The sequence below is a fragment of the Cherax quadricarinatus genome, chromosome 18 (genome assembly GCF_038502225.1).
Source record: "Cherax quadricarinatus isolate ZL_2023a chromosome 18, ASM3850222v1, whole genome shotgun sequence".
In the NCBI taxonomy this organism is placed as follows: Eukaryota; Metazoa; Arthropoda; class Malacostraca; order Decapoda; family Parastacidae; genus Cherax; species Cherax quadricarinatus.
The window spans coordinates 8,662,383-8,682,886 of record NC_091309.1 but is presented as its reverse complement, the minus strand read 5'-3'; the positions used below and the strand labels follow the sequence as shown (position 1 = coordinate 8,682,886).

General features: G+C 37.5%; 1 protein-coding gene across 1 annotated transcript; it reads left to right on the top strand.

The window, feature by feature from the left end:
• The first annotated feature begins 2,266 nt into the window (after window positions 1-2,266).
• APP-BP1 (Nedd8-activating enzyme E1 regulatory subunit APP-BP1) lies at window positions 2,267-18,257 on the top strand. Its single transcript, XM_053777539.2, has 9 exons — window positions 2,267-2,375; window positions 3,587-3,751; window positions 4,112-4,294; window positions 4,823-4,916; window positions 8,380-8,629; window positions 12,691-12,970; window positions 15,185-15,387; window positions 15,760-15,896; window positions 17,823-18,257. Exons 1-9 carry the CDS (start codon window positions 2,308-2,310, stop codon window positions 18,051-18,053), a joined length of 1,611 nt encoding a protein of 536 aa, XP_053633514.1. The 5' UTR covers window positions 2,267-2,307; the 3' UTR covers window positions 18,054-18,257.
• Window positions 18,258-20,504: the final 2,247 nt, after the last annotated feature.

Below are 20,504 nucleotides of genomic sequence, written 5' to 3'. Positions count from 1 at the left end.
TTATATGTAAATAGATGGCCATACTGTATTTAATAATATTTGTCATAGAAAACGGAAAGCCTGCGTCTGCACAGACGAGACTCGCCATCTTGGTTGTGAATTTGTATTAGAACGTTGGTGTAATGGGTAGAAATTTTCGTGCTCTAGAGGTTAAACAACGGGCAAATTAAATGTGGAAAATTGCATTTATCTGAATGTAACTAATTATGTACATAACAGTAAATGATAACAAAGATAATTATTATTTATCAATGTTACATAGACAAGTAGGAATTTGGGACACCTAGGTAGCAAAAAATGTCCCCCTTCGATACCTACCACTGTCATAACCACAAGTTGCTCTGGACCTATTAATTAAATGAAATATACATACACCAGGAATACTGGTAAATATATAAATTTGTGGACTGTATATTAAAAATAATAAATGGTTATATATATACACAATTACATAACAGAAGGAAAATATATCTTAATATCACTCACCAATTTGACTGGAGATTAATGTGTATCATACTCAGAAAACCTCACTAACTAAATCTATGAAAATAATGCTGGCCAGAATTACACACAAATCTAGAGAGCTTATCTGAAGTTCCTGGAGCTGTCTTGTCCAGTCGTCTGATATCTCAAGTTATGCAGGAATGCACATCCACCAATTTCGCCTCCTATTTGAGAGGTGTCAACACAATTTTAACCTCTAGAGCACGAAAAATTCTTCCCTTTACACCAACGTTTGTACAAAATTCAAAACCAAGATGGCGAGTCTCGTCTGCGCAGATGCAGACTTTCCGTTTTCTATGACATAAATATTATTAAATACAGTATGGCCATCTATTTACATATAAATACTGAATTTCTGGAAAATATATACAGTATTTTCCACAAAGAGGACCCCAATGGAAATAAGTCACTTTGACTTTTTTGGGTTATCCTAGGCGCTCTACACATTTGCTGCTATTTATAATACTCTATGTAACTATTTGTGTATACCTGAATAAGCTTACCAGTTTTACCTATTCGGCACATTCCAGGAGAAAGGCTGTCTCCAAGAGAGAGCCGTTCCCCTGGACAAATCATCCTGAATTTCCTGCTCTATTTCTGCAACATTGCAAGCTCCTGATGATGTGTTGATCGCAACACGAAAGGTGTGGAAATTTATTTGGTCCCTAAAGTTCCACAGGACAGATACGATGTGTGAAGGGGTCCCAGCATAGCCGTAATGGGACGGCTGAGCTGGGTGGCCCTTATACCCCACCCAAAACAAAGCATTCTCTAGTTGGCGTGGATTGTTGGTAGGCATTTATTTAATTTATAGATTTACTTGTCAGGGAAGGAGTAGGTGGTTTTACTGTTAGTATATTAATATTAGGTTTACTAAGGCAACTGTAGATAATAATAATGTAGACCTAAGACCTTAACATAGGTAGTGATAGGCCGATAATGTAGGCAAACACTAGGTTAAGTTAGCTAGGGAGAACTGGCAGACCTAGCTTGAATGACAAGGCACGGGTCTCAAAGACACAATAGCGTCCTTCTTAAGACAGACACCAACTGGACAAGACGTGCCGTGATCAGCAGACGGCGCCCCCACGTGTCTTCACATTTGAGACCTGGGGAAATCTGGTAGAGGCACCTCGATGTACCGTAGATGACCTCCTCCGTCAGGCCCATACAGTAAGACAAGACCTCCACTTTATCTCGTAGATTTCTGGCCAGTGTCTGGGGAGATTGTGAGTGAGTTTTATCTGTGGGCCTGTGTTGCAGCTGGCAGAGCATGCCCAGTAAGTACCAGTGTCTCAAGGCAGTCTGGAAGCTAGTGTCCGTGTCTGCATAGTTATACTAGGGGATACATACCCTCTTGGATATAGGAATTTCTGAGGTGCAGGCAGGTCACTAATAACGACTGAATATTGCAGGAATTAAGGCTCCTGGTTGCACGTGGTTTCTGAGGGAAAGTCCAGAGGGGCTAAGGCTAAGCTTAGGGAAGTTGAAGATCAGGATATATGCTGCAACACCAAGTAAGTTAGTCCTTTATACGTGCATGCAGGCGAGTTTCTTGCAACATCAATCATTTGTGAAAATCTGTCCTATAAGCCACTTGTGAGGCTGAGGTACCCACCTCAGAGCTCGGTGTCAACAGAGTTTGCCAGGGTAGGCAACTCACTTGGAGGCAGTCCACACAAATTTTCACAAAAGGCCTAAAACTATGATTCAACTCCCCTCTGTGGTTATATTACAGAGTATGAGTAAGAGAACAGTGCGCGTAGCGAGGCTCATCTGCCTGGGACAGTCTGCTGTTCAAACATGGAGTCCTCCGGCACTCCGTCCTGTGAACAGAGTGACAAATCTAAGAGATACGACCGCCAGTTGAGGTGAATTACCCCAACTCTGGGTCTCATGGTGTCCCTCAACACCTTAGCTCGTGACTGTAAATCATTGATCTTATTTTAGAATTGAATAAGGCAGTTCTGGCCCGTGTTTGTGAGGGTTTGTTTACATTGATGTTCAGCTGCTGCTCATGACACTTAAAAGTGTTCTTGTTTCTGTAGCTCCCGCTACCTATTATCGGTTGTGCTGTATAGCCCTTGTGGCTTAGCGCTTCTTTTTGATTATAATAATAATATTATCGGTTGTATTTCTGTAGCTCCTGCCACTAGTCATTGTGTTTGTGTAGGTCATGTTGCAGGATAATAGTGTGGTTTTATTTGGCAAAAAGAAAAAAATCCGTGTTTTATTTCACTGTTAACTACAACTGAATACTGTATAGTCCTTGTGGCTTAGCGCTTCTTTTTGATTATAATAATAATAATACAACTGAATAAACTCTTGGACCAGAATGGAAATAAAGGTCCTCGGTGTAAATAAGTCACACTCGGACTCTTGTTGGATTATCCTAGATGGAAATAACAAGGTCACCAATGGAAATAAGTCACTGACTTTTTTGTTATTATCGTAGGTAATTTATACTATGATAATTGTACTTCTGTGTACCTGTGCCTAAGTATTCTTACACGTTAGTGATTTCATATGCATTACCAGGGTACCAAGTACCCACATCTGTCCAAAAATTCTCTGCATAACCAGGGGCTTTCTATACAGTATCACATTTCCTGTATTGACTATAAACCATTCTTTGTACATTTTTTTTTTCAAGATGCTGTGCATAATAAGTATGAAAAGCCTTTCCCTGCTAAGGTGGTGGGTTTCCAAGAAGCTTGTAGTTCATTCCACTTATTTTTTTGTAACCTGTGCAACCTCTGTTGGAAAAAAGAAATGGAAGTGAATTTGTTCATTTTCATTAAGTTAGTCAGGTTTTACACATGTTTTATTTCTCAACCTTGATCATTTCAAACTATCTTTTGGTATAATTATCCCTTGTGGTTTAGCACTTCTTTTTGATTATAATAATAATTTTGGTATAATTCTTCACCTGTTTAAGACATCTGCATATTAAGGTATTATTTATATTCTAATGTTATTTACTACACACTAATATGATATATTGATTATAAGATGCAGGTGCAGCATGCCATTAACATTAAATAATTATTTTCTTGATTTTGAAATAATATTTCATTTCCAGATTATGGGGAGATCATGGACAGTCATCATTAGAATGTGGCCATGTTTGTCTAATTAATGCCAGTGCAGCAGGAACAGAATTATTAAAATCATTGGTTCTGCCAGGAGTAGGAGCTGTCACCATTGTTGATGATGCAAAGGTTACACCAACTGATGTCGGCAACAAGTAAGTTGGGAAACTCAATATTTTTTTTTTAACTGCCAATGTTCTGCCAAGGTAGGTTTCTTGATGCTAGTGAAGAGCTCTTGAGTCAAGGAATTGTACCTAGCTTTCCTTTCCTTGGATTGAACCTGAGTAATTACATTTCCTCAGGCACTGTTATAACCTCTGTGGACTTACTGTCCCTCCATGAGTGTAGTAATAATTATCGTCAATACAATATGGGATTGGCTGGGCAAATCCCCATTAATATTTTTGCAAATTAATTATTATCAGTTTTGTGATTTAAATTAATTCATATTTAAGTTACAGCAAAAAACGTTTAGGTAAATATAGAATGGTAAAGAATTGTCTTTCATTGGGCAGCTTTTTTGTGGATAGTGACAGCATTGGAAGACCACGAGGAGAAGTAGCACTCCGCCTTCTTCTTGAGCTAAATCAAGATGTTCATGGAACATTTGTGGAACAACCTCTCCAGGAGATTCTAGACAACCAACCAGATTTCTTCACTCCATTCACTTGTGTTGTTGTCACTTGTTTACCAGAATGGTATGGATTATTCACTAACAAGTATTGTATTCATCAATACATGTATGTATTTTTCACTCCATATATTCATTTTACAGTAGTAGTCATGTAATATATACAGCCTCTCCTCACTTAACGATGGAGTTCTGTTCCTAAAACCACGTCAGTAAACAAATTCGTCGCTAAACAAGGAGCATACTATAATGGTAGTGGGTTTACCTGCGATATTGTTCTAATGTCATCTTTGGACCATTTATAACATTTTTAGTATATTTTAAATGTTTTTTACAGTAGTGTACTGTATATTATAATAAACAGAATAGAGGAAATTAGCTCTAATATACATTATTTAGGTATGTATACTGGTCAGAGAGCCTGTTGTATGTCCGAGTCATCCGTAAACGAGTTCATTGCTAAGTGAGGAGAGGCTGTACTAACATTTACGCTGCATAAAAATAAATGAAGAAATTCAAATAATTAATTAATATATTGTGTGAGAAGATTATTTCACTTAAATAATACTAAACTTCATTTTCTCCACTACTGCAGTACTTTGTTGATGCTCTCCAAAATTCTGTGGGAAGCACATGTTCCATTGGTGGTAGTTCGCAGCTATGGCATGATAGGCTACATAAGAGTGCAGGCGAGTGTAAAAAGTTTTGGTAAAAATTCAATTTATTAAGTTTTTATGGCTTACCCCTTTTCTTGGCCACTTTTTTCCTTTTTTAATTTTAATTAATACTATCTTGATCATCAAATACACTGGACCCTCGAATTTCATCATCCCTTTTCTGTATGAAAAACTATAGTTATTCTCTATAAAATGTTTTTTTTTTCTACTATACGTATAAAGATATACAACATATCCCTCTAAACTGCCAATATCCCAAACCCCTCCTTTAAAGTGCAGGCATTGTACTTCCCGTTTCCAGTACTCAAGTCCGGCCATACAAAAATAACCGGTTTCCCTGAATCCCTTCACTAAATATTACCCTGCTCACACTTCAACAGCTCCTCAGGTCCCAAATACCATTCATCTTCATTCACTCCTATCTAACACGCTCACGCATGCTTGCTGGAAGTCCAAGCCCCTCGCCTACAAAACCTCCTTTACCCCCTCCAAACTTTTCGAGGACAACCCCTACCCCACCTTCCTTCCCCTACAGATATATACGCTCTCCATGTCATTCTACTTTGATCCATTCTTTCTAAATGACCAAACCACCTCAACAACCCCTCTTCAGCCCTCTGACTAATACTTTTATTAACTCCACACCTTCTAATTTCCACACTCCTAATTCTTTGCATAATATTTATACCACATATTGCCCTTTACTGGTAGTAGGTTGGTAGACAGCAACCGCCCAGGGAGGTACTACCATCCTGCCAAGTGAGTGTAAAACAAAAGCCTGTAATTGTTTTACATGATGGTAGGATTGCTGGTGTCCTTTTTTCTGTCTCATGAACATGCAAGATTTCAGGTACGTCTTGCTACTTCTACATACACTTAGGTCACACTACACATACATGTACAAGCATATATATACACACCCCTCTGGGTTTTCTTCTATTTTCTTTAATTCTTATTCTTGTTTATTTCCTCTTATCTCCATGGGGAAGTGGAACAGAATTCTTCCTCTGTAAGCCATGCGTGTTGTAAGAGGCGACTAAAATGCCGGGAGCAAGGGGCTAGTAACCTCTTCTCCTGTATATATTACTAAATGTAAAAGGAGAAACTTTTGTTTTTTCTTTTAGGCCACCCCGCCTCGGTGGGATACGGCCGGTGTGTTGAAAGAAAGAAAGATATTGCCCTTAGACAGGACATCTCCACCGCCTCCAACCGCCTCCTCGCTGCAGCATTTACAACCCAAGCGTCACACCCGTATAAGAGTGTTGGTACCACTATACTTTCATACATTCTCTTCTTTGCCTCCGTAAATAATGTTTTTTGTCTCCACATATACCTCAATGAACCACTCGCCTTTTTTCCTTCATCAATTCTATGGTTAACCTCATCCTTCATAAATCCATCTGCTGACATGTCAACTCCCATACCCCTCCTCTCCAATTTGATATCCAATTTTTCTGTTATCTAAATCATTTGATAACCTCATCACCTTACTCTTTTCTATGTTCACTTTCAACTTTCTACCTTTACACACACTCCCAAACTTGTCCACTAACCCTTGTAACTTTTCTTTAGAATCTCCCATAAGCACAGTATCATCAGCAAAAAGTAACTGTGTCAATTCCCATTTTGTATTTGATTCCCCATAATTTAATCCCACCCCTCTCCTCAGCACCATAGCATTTACTTCTTTTACACCCCCATCTATAAATATATTAAACAACCATGGTGACATTACACATCCCTGTCTAAGACCTACTTTTACCAAGTAGTAGTATCTCTCTCTTCTACACACCCTAACCTGAGCCTCACTATCCTCATAAAAACTCTTTACAGCATTTGGTAACTTACTACCTATTCCATATACTTGCAACATCTGCCACATTGCTCCTTAATTATTATTTTTTTATTAAAATGATGAAGGCTGGAGGTGAGTACCATCAGAACCCCAATGCTCACTCTATAAAATGTATTTTTTGTTAATATTTTTGGGTGTCTGGATTAATTGGATTTACATTATTTCTTATGGGAAATATTAACAAAAAATACATTTTATAGAGAAGAACTACAGTTTTACATACAGAAAAGGGATGGTGAAATTCGAGGGTCTACTATATTTCTATTTTTTATTCACATTAGAAATTTATCACCACAGCAGGGTAATCCAAAGAAGACAAAAACACATCTATCATCTCTCTCCCTGTCTGTTTGTCTTGAAGGGCTCTTGATTCAAGAAATTGAGTGATGTTCCCTTTTGGATTAAAATTGGTTTCTTCTCATTCCCTAGGCACTGTATGAACCCAGTAGGTTTAGCACTCTCCCTTAAAAATAATAATTAAATACATTGGTGAAACTGGCTGCTTCCTTTTCAGCAGATATAAGGAACGTGAAAGTGTGGTTGGCATGCTGATATTAAAAAGAATACTACTGTCATATTAACAACCATCATTTGGTTCTTTTCCAAGATTATCTTCTTTGTACATATTTCAAAACTCATACTTTTATTTAAAACTCTAAGGCTAATGTTTTTAATGTGATAGCTTTCACTGTTTGTAGTTGCTAGTCATAAAAACTTGCACTAAATGTTTAAATTTGTAGATCCATTTGCTGAGTGCAAATGTTACACTCACATTTCTAAATATGGTACACTTGCTTCCTCCATATTCTTCCAATCCTTGCCATTTTCTGTGTTCATTTTCAACTTGTACTGAGATAATGTTAACTAAAGAATAAGTAAAGAACCTATAGTACTAGTTTGCACTGACAGAAACAGATTAATAGGACTAGACAAAATAACACCCTAGGTCTTAAAAGAATGTGCAGAAGAAATAAGCTATCTAATCTGGAAAATGTTTGAGATTTAATTTTAAGAAACCCAGTAGACAGACAAATGGAACATGGCAAACAGTGACTTTTTGTAATATAGGCAAGACTCGTGAAACTTTAGAATGTTATTGTAGAATAGATAAACTGCCCAGAGCTGTGTTGCTTTCCGACAGCTTGGCTTCATTATGATTCTGTGATAGGTAAGAAAGAACTGGCTGGGCTATTGCATTTTTTTTATGATATATTTCAGTGGAGCCTTTGGTAATCATTAAAGATTTGTATAGAAACTACAAAACACGGTGAACAAAAAATAAACTACTGAACTACTATACATAATTTATGAAAACATGCTAACAGTAATGATGAGAAATACCCTAGTGGGGAGAATTTTTGCTTAATCATTTCTAATCTTAATAAACATTGTTTCATCACATTAAATTATATTAATGGTATTCTAGAAATTATTCAATGAAGATGCAAATAAGAAATTCATCTCGCTTATTCTGTTGGAAATAACGTATTGGTAGTGATATTCTGTTCATATGATTTAATGTTAATTGGAAAAATGTAGGAACTGTACTTTTGTTGAAAAATTCTGGTTACCAAGAGGACACTTGTACACATTTTCTCTTATTTCAAAAATGCTTTGCAGATTGAAGAACATGCAGTAGTTGAAAGCCATCCTGAAAGTGAGATGCCTGACCTTCGGTTGGACAGACCCTTTTCTGCATTGCAAAAGTATATGGATAGTCTTGACCTTGAATCCATGGACAACAAAGAACATTCTCATGTACCATACGTTGTAATTCTTTATAAGTATTTGCAGCTCTGGAATCAGCAGCATGGAGCACCACCCAAGAATTATAAAGAAAGAAAAGCATTTATTGAGCTTTGTAAAACAGGTATAACTATGGGATGTTCATTTTATATTTTCAAGTTTGTTTTAATACTTCCTATCCATATTTTAAATCTACATTTCATACTTGAAGTTAGTGAATGGAGACAAATGGTATTTGGGACCTGACAAGCTGTTGGAGTGTGAGCAGGGTAATATTTAGTGAAGGGATTCAAGGAAACCTGTTATTTTTATATAGCTGGACTTCGAGTCCTGGAAATGGGAAGTACAATGCCTGCACTTTAAAGGAGGGGTTTGGGATATTGGCAGTTTGGAGGGATATGTTGTGTATCTTTATACGTATATGCTTCTAAACTGTTGTATTCTGAGCACCTCTGCAAAAACAGTGATTATGTGTGAGTGAGGTGAAAGTGTTGAATGATGATGAAAGTATTTTCTTTTGGGGGATTTTCTTTCTTTTTGGGTCACCCTGCCTCGGTGGGAGACGGCTGACTTGTTAAAAAAAACAAAATATATATCTTTCTTTCTTTCAACACACCGGCCATATCCTACCGATGCGGGGTGGCCCAAAAGGAAAAACGAAAGTTTCTCCTTTTCTTTTCTTTCAACACACCAACCGTATCCCACCGAGGCAGGGTGGCCCAAAAAGAAAAACAAAAGTTTCTCCTTTTACATTTAGTAATACATACAGGAGAGGGGTTACTAGCCCCTTGTTCCCGGCATTTTAGCCGCCTCTTACAACACGCATGGCTTACGGAGGAAGAATTCTGTTCCACTTCCCCATGGAGATAAGAGGAAATAAACAAGAACAAGAACTAGTAAGAAAATAGAAGAAAACCCAGAGAGGTGTGTGTGTATATATATGCTTGTACATGTATGTGTAGAGTGACCTAAGTGTAAGTAGAAGTAACAAGACGTACCTGAAACCTTGCATGTTCATGAGACAGAACAGTGGACACCAGCAATCCTACCATCATGTAAAACAATTACAGGCTTTCGTTTTACACTCTCTTGGCAGGACGGTAGTACCTCCCTGGGCGGTTGCTGTCTACCAACCTACTACCTAAAAAAATATATATATTTGTACTCTCACACTTGGTTCAAAACTCCCCATGCATTCACTCAACATTTCCCAAAATCTCTCTCTCTCCTCTACACTTCTCTCTTCTCCAGGTGCATATATGCTTACTGTAACCCACTTTTCACATCCAACCTTTATTTTACTCCACATAATCCTTGAATTAATACATTTATAGTCCCTCTTTTCCTGCCATAACTTATCCTTCAACATTATTGCTACTCCTTCTTTAGCTCAAACTCTATTTGAAACCATACCACGGGCAGGATTTGAACCTGTGGTCAGAGAGTCTCAAAACTCCAGACCGTCGCGTTAGCCACTGGAGTTTTGAGACTCTCTGACTGCGGGTTCAAATCCCGCCCGTGGTATGGTTTGTTTGCAATCGTGTCATTACGATTTCGTAAATCTATTTGAAACCCCTGACCTAATCCCATTTATTCCTCTCAACTGAAACTCTCCCATCCCCTTCAGCTTTGTTTCACTTAAAGCCAGGACATCTAGCTTCTTCTCATTCATAACATTCACAATCATCTCATTCTTATCATTTGCACAACATCCATGCACATTCAGACTTCCCACTTTGACAGTTTTCTTCTTCTTATTCTTTTTAGTAATTATTACAGGAAAGGGGGTTACTAGCCCATTGTTCCCGGCATTTTAGTTGACTTTTACAACACGCATGGCTTACGGAGGAAAGATTCTTATTCCATTTCCCCATGAATATAAAAGGAAAAGTAATAAGACCAAGAACTATTAAGATAAAATCAAAGAAAACTCAGATGAGTGTGTATAAATAAACATGTACATGTATGTGTAGTGTGACCTAAGTGTAAGTAGAAGTAGCAAGACGTACCTGTAATCTTGCATATTTATGAGACAGACAAAAGATACCAGCAATCCTACCATCATGTAAAACAATTACAGGCTTTCATTTCACACTCACTTGGCAGGATGGTAGTACCTCCCTGGGTGGTTGCTGTCTCCCACCAAGGGAGGGTGACCCAAAAAAGACACTTTCACCATCATTCACATTATCACTGGCTTGCCAGAAGCGTGCAGGTATGACAGTTGAGATGTCATTCTAAACAGTAAATATCCCAAACCCCTCCTTTTAGAGTGCAGGCACTGTACTTCCCCCCCCTCCAAGGCTCAAATCCGGCTAACCAGTTTCCCTGAATCCCTTCACAAAATATTATCCTGTTCGCACTCCAGCTTGTCAAGTTCCAAAGTCTTTAATCTCCACTCCTGTCTAACACGCTCACACATGCCTGCTGTATGTCCAAGCCCCCAGCACACAAAACCTCCTTTACCCCCTCCCACCATCCTTTCCTAGGATGACCCCTACCCCACCTTCTCTTCACTACAGAGTTATACACCCTCCAAGTCATCCTGTTTTGCTCCACCCTCTAAATGGCCAAAGCACCTCAACAACCCCTCCTCAGCCCTCGTACTAATACTTTTAGTAACTACACCTTTCCCTAATTTCCACACTATGAATTCTCTGCATAATATTTATGCCACAATGCCCGTAGACAGCATCTCCACTGCCTTCAGCCTCCTCCTCCTCTGCAACATTCACATCCCATGCTTCACACTCATATAAGAGTGTTGGTACCACTATATTCTCATACATTCCCTTCTTTGCATCCATGGATAATGTTCTTTGTCTCCAAAGATACCTCAGTGCACCGCCCACCTTTCCCCTTCATTAGTTCTATGGTTTACCTCGTTCTTCATATATCCATCTGCCAACACATCCATTCCCAAATATTTGAAGACATTCATTTCTTCCATACTCCCACCATCCAATCTGATATCCAGTTTTTCCTTACCTAACTCCTTTGATATCCTCACCACCTTACTCTTATCTATGCTCATTTTCAACTTCCTATACAAAGAAAATACTAAACCTGAGCAGTTTTTAAAGAGGTTTCTTGCCTTTGCTTAAATTTTTCTCACTATACTCTGGCTGTTTTGATGGCACTGTAGTGCTCTTGCTTTTGACTGGCATGCAGAAATTAGCTACTCTATTTTGTCCTTGGAAAAATGGCATTTATTCCAGTTGTAAATGAGTTGATCTTAACAGCCTGACAAAGCACTTATGTGTGAGATGCTAAGGGATTTTTCCTTCCAAATTGACTTCTTATTTCTTTGGTTATACATTCTGCAGTACTATTTGATGGCTTTCTCCATTTTTACTCACTTTGTGGACTTAACAGTAAATAATGTTTTTCTGTTCTATTTCATCCAATTGTAAATCTTATAATTTTTCCTTCAAGGGTGGTGCTGTAATGCTAGTGAAGGGCTCTTGATTCAAGGAATTGAAACTGCCATTTCCTTCCCTGGATCAAACTTGATTACCTCCTCTTCCCAAGGTGCTACTTATGGGTGCACCTCTGGCAAGACTGATAGAGCAAATGATGGTGAAAGTTTTTTTTTTTTTTTTTTGGGGGGGGGGGCCCACCCTACCTCATTGGGAGACAACCAGTGTGTTAAAAATCTTCGTTTCCTTCTTTCTACTTTCTCACTGTGACCCCTTTAGTGATGGCTTCATGTTTATTATTCCCAGAGGGAACAAGGTATGTACACAAATTTTCAGGCCTAAACCTGGTATTTATAGGTGTTTTCAGTTTAATGATAATACCTTACTAATGTTCCTGGTCACAAAATGTTTAGAGATAAGCTGTCATCTACCTCCATTGAAAAGTACTGTAAATTGACAAGAGGTTATAGTAATTAGTTAATCCACCTAAAGTTAACAGATTAATTTTATTATAGTCCTATTTAGGGTAATCATAATTTTAGGTTTATGCATGTCATGGACTATTTTAGCAGGAAGGATTATCAGTTGTTTGAAAATATTGTTTTGTACATTTTATAAAAATTTTTAGACTGGCTCTGTATTTCATGTAATTATATAGAGTACTCTACTTAATTGGAAGCTTTAGTTTAATGACAGATTTGTATTTAACTTTTTGTAAGTTAAGGACATGTTTAATTGTTTATATATTTTGTTTTTCTGATTCTAGGTATGAGAGAAAAAGAAAATAATGAGCCTGAAGAAAATTTTGAAGAAGCAGTAAAGGCTGTAAACACTTCTTTATTACCTACTTCCATACCATCTGGAGTACAATCCATCTTGAATAAGGCAGCTTCCATCACTCCTAGCCCTACAACTAAGCCTTTCTGGATTATGGCTAGAGCTCTTCATGAGTTTGTTACTTCAGAAGGACGTGGAGCTTTACCAGTTAGAGGAACCATACCCGATATGACAGCAGATTCTGAGAAATACATAAAAATTCAGAATTTGTAAGCAATATTTATTCATAGATACAATACCATCATGGCAGTTATTCAAAATATGCAGTTCCCATCCATTTAGGCAATTGATGACATAAATGCTTAATCTTTCATGTCTTTTGTGTGTGCATTTTTCTGTTGCAAGCATCTTAATCGCCAAAAAAGTATTCGAAGGGCTTGCTTAAAGGGTGCTCTGGTATCTCTTATTAAATCATTCAAAAAAGAAAAATTGCCAATATTTTCCTTGTCTAAACAGTGCTACCGCATAACTTTTTATACCTTGAATACAAAATACTTCCTCCGTAAGCCATGCGTGTTGTAAGAAGCGACTAAAATGCTGGGAGCAAGTGACTAGTAACCCTTTCTGTATACATTACTAAAGTTAAAAAGAGAAACTTATATGCTTCTTTTTGGGTCACCCTGCTTTGGTGGGATGCAGCTGGTGCATTGAAAGAAAGAAAGAAAGAAAGAAAGAAGAAATACAAAATAGTAGTACAATCTAAACAATAGTTTCATTTCAACTTTATAATAGAGAGAATGGATCAAAGTAGAATGACATGGAAAGCATATAAATCTATAGGGGAAGGAAGGCGGGGTAGGGGTTGTCCTCGAAAGGGTTGGAAAGAGGGGGTAAAGGAGGTTTTGTGGGCGAGGGGCTTGGACTTCCAGCAAGCATGCGTGAGTGTTAGATAGGAGTGAATGGAGACAAATGGTACTTGGGACCTGACGATCTGTTGGAGTGTGAGCAGGGTATTATTTAGTGAAGGGATTCAGGGAAACCGGTTATTTTCATATAGTCGGACTTGAGTCCTGGAAATGGGAAGTACAATGCCTGCACTTTAAAGGAGGGGTTTGGGATATTGGCAGTTTGGAGGGATATGTTGTGTATCTTTATATGTATATGCTTCTAAACTGTTGTATTCTGAGCACCTCTGCAAAAACAGTGATAATGTGTGAGTGTGGTGAAAGTGTTGAATGATGATGAAAGTATTTTCTTTTCGGGGATTTTCTTTCTTTTTTGGGTCACCCTGCCTCGGTGGGAGATGGCCGACTTGTTGAAAAAAAAAAAAAAAATTTCTTTGTTACCCCTGTAAATTAGGCATATGGTCAAATACCTAATATTATATTGTCTATTAGATGTACTGTATCAGGTATTAAACTTTATGCTGTGTTTGGAAGCTGCAGATATAAAAAATAACTAGGGTATATTCAGTACTATATTACACAGTATACGGATGTGTATCAATCTTTTACTGATGTATTTTGGAAATGATTGGCAATTGGCACCTAAATTCCATTTTCCATATATTTTTTTATATTTTCCTACATTTGAATGCCCAGATGACCTTTTAAGTGTTAATCAATGTAGCATCCATAATTTCCTTTCCCAGCAATTCTCTTAGTGCCCAAATTTTAGTTTTTGATCATAAGCACATTAGACCAGTCCACATTGTCTCTAAATTTCACTTTATTCATAATCAGTTTTAAATTTCCATAGTTTGATCCTTGCATGTCTAGTTATAAACATTGTATTCTCATCTTTTTATATAAACAACATACTAGAGCTACAAGGGTTAAGTTCTAGAGGGCATGTACTTGAAAATTCTTTTTGTAAGATGCCTATAACTATATTTTTATTTGATAATAAAATCAGTGCTAAAATAAGGAACTTATGTCTTTAACAAGGTGGTAGAAATTTATGAGGAATGCATAATTTCAAAGTGTTCATATTTTCTTTGAGTTAGTGATTGATTCTGTTTATTAGAGACAAATCTATAATCTTATCCATTTTCAAGTGATTGATTCTGTTTATTAGAGACAAATCTATAATCTTATCCATTTTCACTTTGTCATTTCTAGACGCCACACACAAAGTGTCTTGCAAGACTTAAGGTGTGTTCTTAAGGTACTAACTGAAATAGTCCTATTCCAAGTCTTAATTTAGGGACAATGCCTGCACTTTAAAGGAGGGGTTTGGGATATTGGCAGTTTGGAGGGATATGTTGTGTATCTTTATGTGTGTATGCTTCTAGACTGTTGTATTCTGAGCACCTCTGCAAAAACAGTGATAATGTGCGAGTGTGGTGAAAGTGTTGAATGATGATGAAAGTATTTTCTTTTTGGGGATTTTCTTTCTTTTTTTGGGTCACCCTGCCTCGGTGGGAGACGGCCGACTTGTTGAAAAAAAAAAAAAAAAAACTTTATTTTTTATTCTTCTTACAGGTATCGTGAACAAGCAGCGCAAGATGCTGACTGGGTATTGAGAAGAGTGCAGGAACTTAGTCAGCAGTTGGGTCCCAGAAAAATTGTGCCATCATTAGACAATGATGTCAGAACTTTTTGCAAGAATTCGCATGCCTTGAGAGTTGTTAAGGGCAAGTCTATCACTGAAGAATACAAGGGTAGCATCAACCTTGGTGAAATAGGTTAGTACGTTAATTCCGTTAATGTGAATTTCCCAAAATTAACATAACTTTTTAATGCTAATTATTTATCCTTTATCTTTGAAACTAAATTGAGTAAGTGATAGAACAAACTGGTTTTTATACAGAGGAGTAAACAAAACTAAAATTCCTTATAAGAATATGATGTAACAGATTTCTTGTATTTGATAATGGGTATTGGTGATTGAATAATTATAGTGTACCAATAAATTTATTCAAAAGGAGACTTAAATTATTGTTTATATGTTGCATACCGTATTTAGTTACATAATGTTTAAACTAATATTTCTTGGTACATTCATTTATAGGTTACTCCAAGTAGAAATTTGACGGTAAAAGTAATTTTTGCCTTAGGTGCACACTTGGAAAACCCTGAGAGTGAGCTGGTGTGGTATGTGATGCTCAGAGCTGTTGATCAGTTTCACTCTGAGTTTCGAGCTTATCCTGGCTTTTTTCAGGATCAGGTGGAAACTGACATTGTACGATTAAAGGTCAGTTAAAGATGTACTTTATAATTTTGGCAAGGATTTACACTACACTATTGCAACACATGTATAACTATGAATACTTTATACTATGTGGGGCATTTGGAGAAAGTGAGTAGGTATGATTAAAAATGCAGTATACTTATTAATTGAGATACTGAGGTTCAGCTGTCTGAATTTTCAAGCGTTTAGAGACCACAGTTTTTGATTGGAGGATATTAAAAATAAATTAAGCAAAATCCAAAGAAGTTTCAAAATTTTTTTTTTTTTTTTTTTTTTCAACAAGTCGGCCGTCTCCCACCGAGGCAGGGTGACCCAAAAAAGAAAGAAAATCCCCAAAAAGAAAATACTTTCATCATCATTCAACACTTTCACCACACTCGCACATTATCACTGTTTTTGCAGAGGTGCTCAGAATACAACAGTCTAGAAGCATACACATATAAAGATACACAACATATTCCTCCAAACTGCCAATATCCCAAACCCCTCCTTTAAAGTGCAGGCATTGTACTTCTCATTTCCAGGACTCAAGTCCGACTATATGAAAATAACCGGTTTCCCTGAATCCCTTCACTAAATATTACCCTGCTCACACTCCAACAGATCGTCAGGTCCCAAGTACCATTCGTCTCCATTCACTCCTATCTAACACGCTCACGCACGCTTGCTGGAAGTCCAAGCCCCTTACCCACAAAACCTCCTTTACCCCCTCTCTCCAACCCTTTCGAGGACGACCCCTACCCCTCCTTCCTTCCCCTATAGATTTATATGCTTTCCATGTCATTCTACTTTGATCCATTCTCTCCAAATGACCAAACCACCTCAACAACCCCTCTTCTGCCCTCTGACTAATACTTTTATTAACTCCACACCTTCTCCTAATTTCCACACTCCGAATTTTCTGCATAATATTTACACCACACATTGCCCTTAAACAGGACATCTCCACTGCCTCCAACCGTCTCCTCGCTGCTGCATTTACCACCCAAGCTTCACACCCATATAAGAGTGTTGGTACTACTATACTTTCATACATTCCCTTCTTTGCCTCCATAGATAACGTTTTTTGACTCCACATATACCTCAACGCACCACTCACCTTTTTTCCCTCATCAATTCTATGATTAACCTCATCCTTCATAAATCCATCCGCCGACACGTCAACTCCCAAGTATCTGAAAACATTCACTTCTTCCATACTCCTCCTCCCCAATTTGATATCCAATTTTTCTTTATCTAAATCATTTGACACCCTCATCACCTTACTCTTTTCTATGTTCACTTTCAACTTTCTACCTTTACACACATTCCCAAACTCATCCACTAACCTTTGCAATTTTTCTTTAGAATCTCCCATAAGCACAGTATCATCAGCAAAAAGTAACTGTGTCAATTCCCATTTTGAATTTGATTCCCCATAGGTAGTAGGTTGGTAGACAGCAACCACCCAGGGAGGTACTACCGTCCTGCCAAGTGAGTGTAAAACGAAGCCTGTGATTGTTTTACATGATGGTAGGATTGCTGATGTCTTTTGTCTGTCTCATAAATATGCAAGATTACAGGCATGTCTTGCTACTTCTACTTACACTTAGGTCACACTACACATACATGTACACATTTATTTATACACACTCATCTGAGTTTTCTTTGATTTTATCTTAATAGTTCTTGGTCTTATTAATTTTCCTTTTATATCCATGGGGAAGTGGAATAAGAATCTTTCCTCCGTAAGCCATGCGTGTTGTAAAAGTCAACTAAAATGCCGGGAACAATGGGCTAGTAACCCCTTTTCCTGTAAAGATTACTAAAAAGAATAAGAAGAAGAAAATTGTCAAAGTTTCAAAATAATTGAAATAAATATATAAAATCAGTGTCAAGTATTTTGTCATATTTATGTTTATGGAACAGTGAGTAATCTTCTTTTCTCAGGTTTGTGTGAATAGGTTATTAGCAGACTGGGGCTGTGGTCCCATTGTCAAGGACGATTTTATCCACGAGATGTGTCGGTACGGAGCAGCAGAGGTGCACTCAGTTGCTGCATATATTGGTGGGTGTGCAGCCCATGAAATTATAAAGATAATTACTGGCCAGTATGTTCCCATTAGCAACACACACATCTATAATGCCATAACAGCAACATCAGAAACTTTCATGCTGTGATTGTTTTGTTTATTGAAAACTAAAAATAATGATTTGCATGTACAGTATGTTAATATACAAAATTCATGCACTAGCTTGTGCTAGTTTCCTAGTTTTCACTTGAAAATAAATTGAACATCTTTATTGTTATTCAGTACGTATATAAATGGTGGATGATTAAAAATTTAAAGCAAGGGATCAGTTTCTTTTCATTTTTTGCAAATTTTTGTTTTGAGTATTAATACAGAAGACAGTTATTGCATATTAAGCATACTGAGTTTGCTATTTATTTTGATAAATGGAAGAGATTAACTTTTAAAGCTCTTTGGTAACCTTATGTCCCAAGAAAGCACAAAATTAAATAAGTAACATAAAAATTTTTGGGATCCAGTATAGTACTTTGTTGAGATTGTAAGATTCTCATTGAATTAGTGTACAGTATATTTAAGTGCCTAGGTTACGTGGAGTACAGTAATTATTTGATGTTGAGGTGTCTAGTATCCATATATGTCCCATTTAAATTCCAGTTTTACAAAATTGTGTCCTTGCCTCTTTATATATGTGAAATTTATATAAGCAGTGAGAGTATATTAACTTTTTTCTACAAAATTTTGTGATTATGTATTGTTCTGTACTGTAACCTACAAATGAACATCACTCTTTTTAATCTGCATTGTATCAAAGATTCAAATACAGTGGACCCCTGGTTAACAAACTTTTTTCATTCCAGTAGTATGTTCAGGTGCCAGTACTGACTGAATTTTTTCCCATAAGGAATATTGTGAAGTAGATTAGTCCATTTCAGACCCCCAAACATACACGTACAAACGCACTTACATAAATACACTTACATAATTGGTCGCATTTGGAGGTGATCGTTAAGCGGGGGTCCACTGTATTTCAATGTGTTTTTTGTAAAATAAAGGATATTTTAAAAAATATATGAATATGTATATATTGAATAAATTGAAATCTCTTAGAAATTAGATACCAAATATTTGTCAATGTCCTTTTTTCATATCAAAGGCTATTTATTATTTACTGTATAAATAGGTGGTATAGCATTTGTATATCAATTAAGGCACACCCTGTGTAGTTCAATAAACCTTACCACAATGTCAGTTTGTTTGTTTTTTTACAGAATGGCAGTGGTCTGTATACTGATTAATAATAACAGTGGTTTATGGATTTGGAAAAGGCATATGACAGGGTGGATAGGGGGGCAATGTGGCAGATGTTGCAAGTGTATGGTGTAGGAGGTAGGTTACTGAAAGCAGTGAAGAGTTTTTACGAGGATAGTGAGGCTCAAGTTAGAGTATGTAGGAAAGAAGGAAATTTTTTCCCAGTAAAGGTAGGCCTTAGACAAGGATGTGTGATGTCACCGTGGTTGTTTAATATATTTATAGATGGGGTTGTAAGAGAAGTAAATGCGAGGGTCTTGGCAAGAGGCGTGGAGTTAAAAGACAAAGAATCACACACAAAGTGGGAGTTGTCACAGCTGCTCTTTGCTGATGACACTGTGCTCTTGGGAGATTCTGAAGAGAAGTTGCAGAGATTGGTGGATGAATTTGGTAGGGTGTGCAAAAGAAGAAAATTAAAGGTGAATACAGGAAAGAGTAAGGTTATGAGGATAACAAAAAGATTAGGTGATGAAAGATTGAATATCAGATTGGAGGGAGAGAGTATGGAGGAGGTGAATGTATTCAGATATTTGGGAGTGGACGTGTCAGCGGATGGGTCTATGAAAGATGAGGTGAATCATAGAATTGATGAGGGAAAAAGAGTGAGTGGTGCACTTAGGAGTCTGTGGAGACAAAGAACTTTGTCCTTGGAGGCAAAGAGGGGAATGTATGAGAGTATAGTTTTTACCAACGCTCTTATATGGGTGTGAAGCGTGGGTGATGAATGTTGCAGCGAGGAGAAGGCTGGAGGCAGTGGAGATGTCATGTCTGAGGGCAATGTGTGGTGTGAATATAATGCAGAGAATTCGTAGTTTGGAAGTTAGGAGGAGGTGCGGGATTACCAAAACTGTTGTCCAGAGGGCTGAGGAAGGGTTGTTGAGGTGGTTCGGACATGTAGAGAGAATGGAGCGAAACAGAATGACTTCAAGAGTGTATCAGTCTGTAGTGGAAGGAAGGCGGGGTAGGGGTCGGCCTAGGAAGGGTTGGAGGGAGGGGGTATCCTCCCCCTCATCCTCACTGGATAGTAGCAAACCCTATGTGTGTCATTTTCCATTTACATACATACCTATGATAAAGTTTAATTGATAAATTACCGCAATAAGTTGAGAATTATCACTTTTTCACTGATGGGAAGCACTTCATGGCTTCTCTTAGGCTTTGAAGAACTGCTGTCATTACTACTATTATGCTTTGTGACCATTATTAAGCAAAATTAAGGCTTATTTTCAGGCCATGATTAACAACGGATAACTGAAATCACAGAAATTGGACCCTCAGCTACAGGGGTTCC